The sequence below is a fragment of the Tamandua tetradactyla genome, chromosome 24 (assembly GCF_023851605.1).
Source record: "Tamandua tetradactyla isolate mTamTet1 chromosome 24, mTamTet1.pri, whole genome shotgun sequence".
Taxonomy (NCBI): domain Eukaryota; kingdom Metazoa; phylum Chordata; class Mammalia; order Pilosa; family Myrmecophagidae; genus Tamandua; species Tamandua tetradactyla.
In genome coordinates this window covers 36,564,473-36,576,604 of record NC_135350.1, presented here as the reverse complement: position 1 = coordinate 36,576,604, position 12,132 = coordinate 36,564,473, and the positions used below count along the sequence as shown (strand labels likewise).

The window sequence follows — 12,132 nt, the reverse complement described above, 5'->3', positions numbered from 1 at the left end:
AATTTAAATATATTATTCCATTATCTTTGGGCTTCCACTTTTTCCTGCTGAGGAGTTAGTGATTATTAATATCATTCTGATATATAATGTGCCTGTTTTCTCTGTCTGCTTTTATGACTAAAGTTTTCTTGATATATAATTCACATACCATAAAATCCATCCTTTTAAAGAATGCAGTTCAGTGATTTTTAATATATTCAAAAGGTGTGCAATCATCATTGTGGCAGGGACAGTCTTAGTGTGGCCTTTCCTTGGGATCCACAAATACATCCTGTGCTTAGGACCGTGTGTGCTGGTCTGGTAGGACAGAACCAATCTCCCAGTAGATTAGGGGACTGCCTAATTCCTTCCCCTATCTTCCGAGCATATGCACATGTTTCGTTGGAGACAGTCTGATGCTAGTGGGTATATTTTATGACATCCAGTTCACACCTTAGTTCTCTATCTGCCCCTGGTGGGGAGGGTGCTTGGTTCTTTCACTATGGCACACAAACACAAGAGAAAGGTGCTGCATGTAGAACATCTCCCTGGGTTGGTGATGGATTGGGACCCACTGGCTATAGGGAATCAACACTCACTAGCAAAGATGACTTTGCACTATCTTTTCTCCATGTGAGTAAAAACGTTGTTTCATCCAGTGCTGTGTGAGTTGTGCTTCTGTTAATGATCCCAGCACCTGCATTGTAGTGTGCTGACATCTCTTTAGGTGTCTCTCCTGACTGGCAGTCACCACTATCTAGTTCCAGTACATTTTTATCAATCACAAAAGAAACCCTACAGTCAATTGCCATCACCTCCCAGTCCCAGCCCCAGCCCCAAGAACCCACTAATCTACTTTCAGTTTCCATGAATCTGCCCATTTTGGATATTTCGTAAAATGGAATCCTACAATATGTGATTTTTATGTCTGGCTTCTTCCATTTAGTATTATGTGTCCTGGGTTCACTATTATCGTAGCATTCGTTAGTCCTTCAGTACTTTTTAAAGCTGGATAATATTCCATTGAATGAATGTACCAGATTATTATTAACCATTCTTCAATTGGTGGACATTTGGGTTGTTTGGACTTTTTGGTTATTGTGAATAACATCATGAACATCTGTGAACAAGTTTTTATATATACATATGTTTTCAATTTTCTTGGGTATGTATCCCTAAAATCAAAATTTCTGGGTCATAATGTGACTCATATGCTTAACTTTTTGAGGAGCTACAAAACTGTTTTCCAAAGTGCCTGCACCATTTTACAGTCCTGTGAAAAATGTAGGAGAGTTTACATTTCTCCACATCCTTGCACATACTTATTATTGTTTTTTAACATCTTTTTTATTATAGCCATCCTAGAGGGTGTGAGGTGTTATCTCAACATGGATTTTCTTAAATGCAATTTTATTGAGATATACATACCATGTAATCACTCCGAATGTACAATCAGTGGCTCACAGTATCATCATAGAGTTGTGCACTCATCACCACAGTCAATTTTAGAACTTTTTCATTACTCAAAAAAAATACATATAATAATAAAAATGAAAAAGAACACCCAAAACATCTTATGCCCCCAAACCCTCCTCCTATTATCTATTTATTTATTTTTGTCTTTATTGCTTTACTCATTTGTCCATAACTTGGATAAAGGGAATGTTAGCCCCCAAGGTTTTCATAATCACATGACCACACTGGCGAAGCTATATTGTTATACTCTCGTCTTCAAGACTCAAGGCTATTGGACAGGAGCCTAGGGGTGTGGTTTCCATATGATCCTACAGTACTGTTCCTCTGTATATATTTGGAGGGACTGAGTGTGGGACATGAATGGGCATTTGCACAGGGGCGTTTTGGGCGACAGTATTCGTGATTCCCAATGGATGGAGGTGGCCTAAGGATACAACGACTGAGTAATGGAAGAGGGATCTCTGGCGTATAAATACAATGGACTACTGAGCAGCCTCAAGAAGGAATGAAGTTGTGAGGCATGCAACTAGGTGAACAAACCTTAAGGATTATATGTTGAATGAAATGTCAAGAGCAGAAAGACAAATATTATTATGACTCACTCATATGGACTAACTATAATATGCAAACTCAGTAAACTGAAGTTGAGAGCATGGGTTATCATGTTCAGGCCTATTTTAAAGTGTCGTAGATTGTAAGCTCTTTCAGTAGTCACATATATTCAAGAGATGTAACTGTTATTTCTAAATACTGAGATACTGAGCTGTTTGTTTATAACCTGATTGTCCCCAGAAATTTTAGGTATTTATGTGACAGCTAAGTCAGAGTCAGAGCTCCGAGGCTATGAAAGTCAGCATTACCCCATACAGGTACTATTTAAAAAGCTGAAAAAGGGATCAGACTTCAACTAGAGATGTGAAGGAAGCTGATCTGGATAGAAATAAGGTTTAAGGATGATATCGTCTATATTTCAAAACGTCAACTTCTGTGTGAGACCAAAGGGAGAAATATTTATTTGGTGCAAAATTTATATTCTGGGTAGTGCATTACATAATTTAACTCAGATGGTCAGTTTAGTTGAACAACGTAAGTACATGGAATCTTGAACAGGGCATGAGGTCTTGCTGGTTTGTCCAGGTAGATGTGATGCCCCAATGTATCTCGGAATAATTTGGGCACTGAATAAAGAAGTATTTGCAAAGTCCATTTGAGGGACTGGGAAGAAAGGAGGAAATATTCAGCTTCTCCATTTGGAGAATTCCTAATATTCTTGCAAGCAGTGGCGACAACCAAATCAATAGATTGAGCCCTCAGTATTGGGGTTTGCCCCTAGGAAACTTATTCCTGCAAAAGATAGGCTTAGCCTGCTTTTAGTCCTAACCAGATCTGCTTCATTCATATTTCTAATTGAAGTCTGATCTCTTTTTTCTGCCTTTTAAATAGTTGCTGTATGGAGTAATGGAGTAAAGCTGTCTTTCATAGCTGCAGGACTGTATCTCTGAGTCTCAGGTGTCACAAAGATATCCGAAGTTCCAGGAACTGACCAGATTACACACAAAAAAGCCAACATCTCAGAATTTATAACTAACCCTTACAACTCAGGAATAGTTGTGACTTCTGTGAGAGTTTACAATCTGGGAATCTTTACTATAAGCCTCTACCCGATGACCTATGCTCAAATTCAATTCTCAGAGTTTGCACATTATAGTTGGTACATATTAGTGAGTACATTATAATGTTGGTCTTTTCATTTCTGGCCTATTTCACTTGTTGCATGCCTTAAAACTTCATCCCTTCTTGCAGCTGCTAAATATTCCATTGTATCTATACATCATAGTTCCTGCTTTCATTCATCAGTTGATTTATCCTTAAGCAAACACTATCCACTGCAAATTATAAATACTGTCACCATAAACACCAGTGTGCAAAAATATGTTGTCTTTCATTTCTCTATACAATGTGTTTTAAATTTTTGTACTTATTTGATTATTTTCAATATTATTGTAAATGGAATTGTTTTCTTAATACTGTTTTTGGGTTATTCATTTCTACTGTATGGAAATACAATTGATTTTGTATATTTATCTTCTACCCTGTGAACTTGCTCTTCTCAATTATTAGCTCTATAAGCACTGTGGTAGTTAGATTCAGTTGTCAACTTGGCCAGATGAAGGCACCTAGTTCTGTTGCTGTGGATATGAGCCAATGGTATGTGAACCTCATCTGTTGCTGATTACATCTGCAATCAGCTAGGAGGCGTGCCTGGTGCAATGAATGATGTTTGACTTAATTGGCTGGTGCTTAAATGAGAGAGCACAACATAGCACAGCCCAAGCAGCTCAGCATACCTCATTTCACTAAGCACTCACAACTCAGCCCAGGCCTTTGGAGATGCAGAAAGGAATCACCCTGGGGAAAGTAGTTGGAACCCAGAGGCCTGGAGAGAAGGCCAGCAGAGATTACCCTGAGCCTTCCCACATAAGAAAAGAACCTCAGTGGAAAGTTAGCTGCCTTTCTTCTGAAGAACTAACAAAATAAATCCCCTTTTATTAAAAGCCAATCCTTCTCTGGTGTGTTGCATTCTGGCAGCTAGCAAACTAGAACACATGTATATGCCATCTTTTATTTATTCATTCATTGGTTAATGGACACTTGGGTTGTTTCCATCTTTTGAAAATCATGAATGATTCCTCTGAGTCATCAATGGGAAAATATCTGCTTGAGTCTTTGCTTTCAGCTCTTTTGGGTATACCTGGAAGTGGGATGGCTGAGTCGTTAACTTAATGAGGGACCAATTAACTGTCTTCCAAAGTGGCAGTACCATTTTACATTTCCACCAACCATTACAGTTTCCTTATTTTTCCACATCATCCCCAATTTACTTGTAATTTTCTATTTTTTAAAAATACCAATCCTTCCAGTGGGTGTGAAATGGTATCTTGATGTAGTTTGATTTACATTTCTCTGATGACTAATGATATTGAACATATTTTCATGTGTTTTCTGGCCATTTGTTTATCTACTTTGGATAGATGTCTATTCAAGTCTTTTGCCCATTTCTTAATTGGGTTGTTTGTCATTTTGTTGCTAAGTTGAAGTATATCTTTATACCTATGGTGACTTTTAAAATGATATGTCTGTCCAGCCACCTCATTTCATTACTCTGTCACACATATTCTAACCACCCTAGAACCTGCAAAATTGGATCTGTTTCCTTCACCAAGTGTTCTCTTTCTTTAAGATTCACTTCCCCATGATGCAATTAGAAAAGTTTCTCTAGGAAGGAAGTCATATTGAATGCGAAGCTCGCATCATGCGTTTACTCTCTCGAGAATCAAAACAGTACATTGTCTTTGTCCAACATCTAAAAATTGTTGCTTTATATACATTGTGGAGTTTTACAACTTTTACCATTGGAGAATAAGTCTAATATTCTACTATTACCACAACCAGAAGTCACTGAAATCCATATTCTTAGTTTGATTCATAAAAATTATAGAATAAGCTTGTTTAATTTCTCATATCAAACTATAGTTTTGGTTTAAAAATGCATTTAATCTGTCATTTAATTTGGAGAGAATTGACATATTTACACTGGATCTTCCCATCCATCAGCATGAATTTTCTTAAAATTCTCTCAATGATGTTTAAAATGTTTAAATAATAAATCTTATGTGTTTTTGCTGGATTTTCCTAAGTACATTATTTTTGTTATGGTAAATAGTATTTTTGTTATGGTAAATAGATCTTAAATCTGTGGCTAAACTTTTTAATTAATTATACAAAATTTTATATTGATTTTAACCACATTATTGAACTTTTATTAATTTTAATAGTTGTTTCTAGAATATTTTCTGTTTTCTTTATTCAAATCATAGCATCTACAGCTAATAATAGTTTTCTTTCTTTTTCTCTATCCTTACAGCACTTATTTACTTACTTATCCACTAAATCCTGCTGTAAATTGTTGAAAAGAAGTAAAAGGCCTAGATTTGAGCTTCCATTCTTACCACCGATATTAATATTTGTCACAAAGGCAATTCAGGATTTGACATAGCTGACAGCTAAACACTACAGGTTCTTGTTTTAGCTTTTTATTCTTTCTTTATTTCAGTCACATAGAGTTCCCTTATTTCTTGTGACTACAGCAGTGCATTTATGAATATGTTTTCTTGGGTATCCAAACCTTTTGAAGCTATGCATCAAATTTTCCTAGGCATCTGATTTACCATACTGTCAGAAACAGGTCTCTGGAAATAGTTGCAGTGGGAAGAATTCTTTTTACTAATGATTTATTTTCTAACAAAAATTATTTCCTCCTTAGGAATTGGTGTGCTTATGTACATACCAGGTTATCTCCCACAGTGATACTGGACAACCAGGTCACTTACGTTCCAGCTGGGAGAGGACTCTGTGGATGGTCCAGTGGATCCTGTCCTCAAAGGTACATAAAATTTCTTGAAAATAGCCATGATATGCTCCATGATCATGTACGGCTGGGCATGTACAGAGAAAGTTAGTCTCCAAGGCAGGATTAGAACAGGGGCATCATCGCTTTCAAACTAGGTATATGGCCTTCAGAAAGTTTAAATGCAGTTACTAGTAATACTTGCCGAACAAGATTGTTTTTAGAATCAGAAGAGATACTGCAGTAATAAAACTGGCCTACTGCCTGGTATATTGTGTATTCAGAGAGGATAACTCAACAATTGATTATTCCTATATTTACTATTACTGTTCATTTTGTTCTATGTCTTGCGCAGTAATCCTGTCCTTTAATTCCTTATTCAATTCATGCCCAGTTTTGAAGAGTTATTGATAATTTCCCTTTCATGCTAGTTCAGAGAAGAATCCATGACTTGGCTCATATTCTAAAACACCTTGAAAGTCGCTATTTGCTTTGGTGCATGGTAAAGCAGCTAGGTGACATCTTTCTTCTTGTTAGAAGACCTATGGTATTTGTTTTCATTTTTTAAAATCTATGTAATTGTCCTAAAATGTAGGGCTAATTTCTAAATTCTCTGAATTCATACAGCCTGAGTAGCTCAAAAGGGTTATTTCAGAAGAGTCTGTGATAAAAACTAAAATTGTTCTTCAGACCATGATGGTTAATGTCATGCAAATTGTAATACAAATAACTCAGGCAATGAGTGTGACTTCTTGGCCTTCTGGGACAGTGTGCAGTAAGGATATATAAAATTAAGATGTTTCTAGTTCCTTGAGGAATAGCCAAGGTTCATGGTCCAGAGAGCAGAGCACGTCTTAGGGATTTGGCAGAACTGAGCTGTAGTTGTGACAATGTCCTTGCTTTCATGAGATACAAAAATGCATTGTTAATTCTTCAGTAATGAAAATATTATGGCAGTAACCCCTATGATACTGCCCTTCTGCATTCAAGGTGAGCTTTTTATTTTTTTTTTCCTCTTTAAACAAGCCAGAAATGTATATCTTTTTTTCTCATCTTTCTCTTTCTACCTTTGAATGGGTCTCCATTCATTCATTATTTCAGTACCTACACAAAATTTGTCACTTTTTTCTTTTATGTTGTCTAAGCTACATATAACAGAATTTCAGTTTGCCAAAGCAGGAACATTGATTACAAGAATAACACAACTACCCATACAAACGAAAAATGTCCCTTTTCAAACTGTCCCAATTTCTATTTAGCTTTAGCCCTTGGGCTGGAGATCGTAATGCAGTAGGTAGAATTTGTGAAGAAATACAGTTTGATGAAATAGACCTAGCTAAATGATTATTCTAGTTTTAGTGATAAGGAATCTTATCATTCAATTTACCACTGAAGAATGAACTCAGAAATATTGAGTTAACTGTCATGTTATAGCAGGAAATAAAACCCAAGTCCTGTAATGTCCAGTTCTCCACATGTTCAGGATTTATCAGTGAAAGTAACTAAGTTCTCTTGTACCTATAGTTGTATGTTACCAGTAATAGGATAAGAATATGGGAGACTGTGGGGCAACACAGCTAGATTAAAATCCCAGCCCTACCAATTAGCTCTGGGACTTTGGGCAATTTACTCATCAATTTACTCATCAGCAAATCAGAATACTAATAATATCTTCCTGACTGATATGTGCATTATGCAAGATACTATGTACCCATTTCATACACCCATTTGTTAAAATATTATATAATATTGAAATCATGGGGCTAAGAACAATATGGTTAGTATCGAAATTGTGATATATATTTACGTACACAGAGCCTGCAATTTAGTACCAGTAACTATCTAAATTGATTACTGATTTGAAATGCTATACTTTCTTCATATTTTCCCCCGTGATTTCTTCTGAAATAATACCTTCTTATGTTAGATTCCTTTATCTCAGAAAGTGATATTTTATGACAGATATAGTACTGTATATATTTTTAAAACCTTGGGAGATGATAAGGTGAAGGTTTAAAATGACAGTTATCATTCTTTTAATTAGATCCCTAATATACAATTTGCTTCAAGTTGCTTGATGTTAATCTAGAGGGAAAAGGAGATACCTTTGAATATAATGTTATAGAAAATAGTAGGAATTGAAATAAAAATAAATGATCCCCGTTATGACTATGAAGTTGAAATTGAAATGAGTTTTACCATTGCTCAACAAAAAAGCATTATCAAGGAAAAAGCTGTAGTCTCTTTAGGAAATGAAATGACTGATGTTCATTTAAAATACAAACAGCATAACCACTAATGCTTTATGTAATATATTTAAGGAAATTTAGGTTTGGCAATAATATCAATGATGCACATAATAATAATAACAGCTAAAAAATCACTTACTGAATTTTTATTGTATTTCAGGCATCGTGCCAAGCACTTTACATTTATTATTCCATCTGATAATTTAATGTGAGACAAATCATCTATTTCCCCCAATTTCCCGCCTCTCTAGATCTCAGAAGATATTAAATCCTGTCTATAGGATGCAGCATAAAATTGTTACATCACTGGAGTGGAAGTGCTGTCCTGGATTTAGTGGAGCAAAATGCCAGCTAAAAGGTAACCCCATGTTATTTTTTTTAACTACAATTAGAAGCATACAAATTCTGGAGAATAAGCAACTGATTCCAGTGAAGAAAAGAATTGCATTTTCCTTTGAACCAAGGTAAATTTACATGTAGTCTTAATATTGTGACTATTGATTTTTAAAGAAATTCTTAAGTAGGTAGCTACCAAATATCCTAAGATATCATAAGTGTTCTTTTAATTTATGTCTACATTTTTATTTTAGTTTCATATGATGAGTAAATAGATATCTAAATATCTTACTGTTCTTAACAGAGGTATGCCATAGTAAAATAACATATTAAAATAATATTATAATTGTAATTATATACATTTAAATTATCATTGTAAGTGACCCTGTATAAAAAATAAGAAATGCCCTCTGATTTTGTTCTGGTTCAGTTATTTGAAATAAACATTGTGCCTATGAATGAAATTCTATTTTAAAGAATATTCAAAATATACCATGAATAATTCTGCTTTCTTTTTATCTTAATGGAGCCATTTTTCAACTGAAATTTTAAGGACTTCCCTGCTGGCAGGATTGATAAACCACATGGTAATCCACTGTGGCCTAACATCTAAGTGACTATTATTTTGCTTTTGGCTTTAAACAGGTTTCTTTTGAAAAATAAGATATGGCATCAGCATACATATTTTAAATGAATGAATATCATCACAAGAAAGGCCATTATAGCAGTGGTGGGGAATTCAATCAACAGTGTGAGAGACTGATTAAAAATTAATGTAAGTGTGGAGAAACCATTATGAATCACATTAAGAAAAAGAAAATCATAGTACAAAAGCTCTAGGAACCTTACAGTTTAGTTAAGGATATTACATGTGGCTTTGTTAACCCATATAATGAGAATCTACCGGCAGATTTCATAGTAATACTATTTGTTCTGGGTCTGGCCTGAATTTAAGAGATGCTATAAAATTTAATACATTCTAGAGTATAGCATGAGTAGGTACTGCATTTGCAATCAGGAAAAATAAACTTTTAAAGAAAACATTTGAAAGGGAGGTACTTTCATATATTATAAACACATCAAAATATGATCTCTTCAGAGGATTTCTGATTTCCATGAGGTTACAAGATAAACTCACAATGGTAAAATGTGTTTATTGCTTTTAGATTGTATGTGGCTGATGGTAAAAAGTTCTGGACAGTGTTTAGAATTAATTTTATATGATGTTGTTACCTATATAAGTGTTACCCTAGAAAAACATGCTCTTAAATCTAATATGGATGTGGGCCCACTGTAAGTAAGACCTTTTGATGAGGGCACTTCAGTTAAGTTGTGACCCACCTCATTTAGGATGGGTGTTAATCCTATTAGTAGAGCCCTTTAAAATGGAAGCAAGACAAAGAAAAGAAAAATCACCTGGGAGAGAAAGGAGAGACCAGTAGATGCTGTCATATGCACAGCATATGGCAGAGAGGCCAGAGGTAGCCAGTAGCCAGTCTTCTGGAAGAAAGCATTGCCTTGATGATGCCTTCATTTGGATATTTTCTTGGCCCTGAACTCTTGGCCCCAAAGTTAGTAACATCACATTGTTTAAGACAACCCATTTCTAGGTATCTTCTTTCAGAAGCCAAGGAAACTAAAACAGTTTTTGATACCAGAAGAGTGGGGTGAGTGCTGCTATTGCAAATACCAGAAATGTTGCCACAGCTTTGGAGTTGGGTAATGGGTAGAGGGTGGAAGAATTGTGAACTTTTCATAGAAAAGGCATAGATTGCTTTGAGTAGACTATTTGTAGTAATATGGACACTAAAGGTACTTTCAAAGAGACCTTGGATGGATATGATGAATGTGTCACTGGAAACTGGAAGTAAGGCAATGCTTATTCTAAAGTGGCAGAGAACTTCGTAAAATTGAGTTCTGATCTTGGTTGTATAGCAGAATTTGAAAGCAATGAGTGTGGATATTTAGCTGAAGAGATTCCCAAACTAAATGTGAACAGTACGGCCTATTTTCTCCTTGCACTTTATAGAAATAGGAGAAAAGAAAGAAATAAAGTAAGAACTGAAATCCTAGGCACAAAGAAACCAGAAATTGATTGTTTGGAAAATTCTGAGTTTCCAGAAAGTGAGTCCTCAGAGAATAAGGTCCTATGTGGAGGTTTAAGTAAACATGATTGATCCCAGTCAGCCATTTCAACACAAGTCAGGATTGGAGTGCAGTACAAGTGCAGTTATTCCAGAAGGATCTGTGGAAAGTCCTACTGTCTGATGGTTTGGACCCCTCTGTACTACATATAAAAACCGACAAGTTTTATGTAAGATCTGTATGAATGGAACCATGGCCAGCCTGGACTAAAAGGGACATCAAAGAGAGACTGAAAGAAAAATAACTTCAAGGCCAGAACCATGGAAGCTGAGGTCTGAGCTGAAGACATCCTCTCAGAGCAAAAGAGAAGGCCCACCCTTGTGCGTTGAATGGTGAATTTTCCCTGATGCTTGGAAAGGGTGGGACTTCTGCCCCACTGTACAGGAAGAGTGTGCTGCCACCATAGTCTTCAGATAATTAGTTCAATTATCGTTTCTTCAGGATTCAAGTGTTTGTTTTCAGAGTGCCTTTCTAGAAATTTAATATGTCCTTACACACTCTATTATATACAAGGGCCTGGATGCAAATTGTGGCAGGAAACATGATTTATATTTCAAAGACCATCATGGCCTCCACTGATGAGGACGACTCTTGTTTTGCCCTCTTATTAGTCTCTATGGTGGGTTATATACACCCGGTGGTCATTGGGGGGGATGTGGAATTGGGAACTTCATCATTGTAAACATATATATATAAGAAAAAAAAACTAGTTGTTAGTTTTGAAAATCTACTATGGATTTTCACTCCCTTAATCATGTGAAATATTTAAGCTGAATTCACATAATTTAGCTTTAATTGTTGAATGACGCTGTACTCTAATTGGAAGCAATCTGTGGATATCTTAATACTTGATTTACAAATCAGTGTCTTGAATCCCCATTGACAAAAACATTCCGAAGAGTTGAATATCACCTTCTGTCAATCTAGTATAATTGGAATTACTCAAAATTCAGGTCTGTACTGATTAAGCTGTTGTGGAGAGGTCTCCTTTTTATTGAAAGCTATAGCGGGAATAATTATGGGCAGACAGAAATGCCCATTGTATCCGTTTGAATAGTGACGTGATTCCAAAAGAACCTCATGTTACTCCCTTCAGTAATTTGACTATACTACTTTTCACTTTTATTGTAGTACAAATAGCTGTCAATTTTTTATCAGTAAGAACTGATGGATTGATAATATTAAGAACCACTGTGTTTTTTTTATCCATTGCATCTTCCTTCATTCTGTCACCTAGCCTGAAGTTTTTTTGCACATTTTTCTCTTCTGATACCTACCTAATTACATGCCAGGCTTCCTCTCCCCTTTTTAATACATTTTGTGTATGTGCCAACAATCTTTTATTCTTATACAGGAGAGAAAATTGTCAGGTTTCCTTTGACAATAGTGTCCACACTGTCTTATATGATAAGCTGCCCCACATCTGGCAAGAATAATCAGCTTGGCTGATCCATTCTTCAAACCTCATCCCAGCCTTCAAGGGATTGGAATAACTTGTTATTGTAACTACCATGACAATTACTTCAGGGCTAGTCTCTC

At 35.7% G+C, this 12,132-nt stretch overlaps 1 protein-coding gene across 1 annotated transcript in view; it reads left to right on the top strand.

The window, feature by feature from the left end:
* The window catches only part of MMRN1 (multimerin 1), a 90,378-nt gene that overhangs the window by 40,385 nt on the left and 37,861 nt on the right, over positions 1-12,132 (top strand). Inside the window, exons 3-4 of the mRNA XM_077142864.1 lie at positions 5,780-5,899; positions 8,364-8,470. Coding sequence (XP_076998979.1) covers positions 5,780-5,899; positions 8,364-8,470 — 227 coding nt within the window. The remainder of the gene's footprint in view (positions 1-5,779; positions 5,900-8,363; positions 8,471-12,132) is intronic.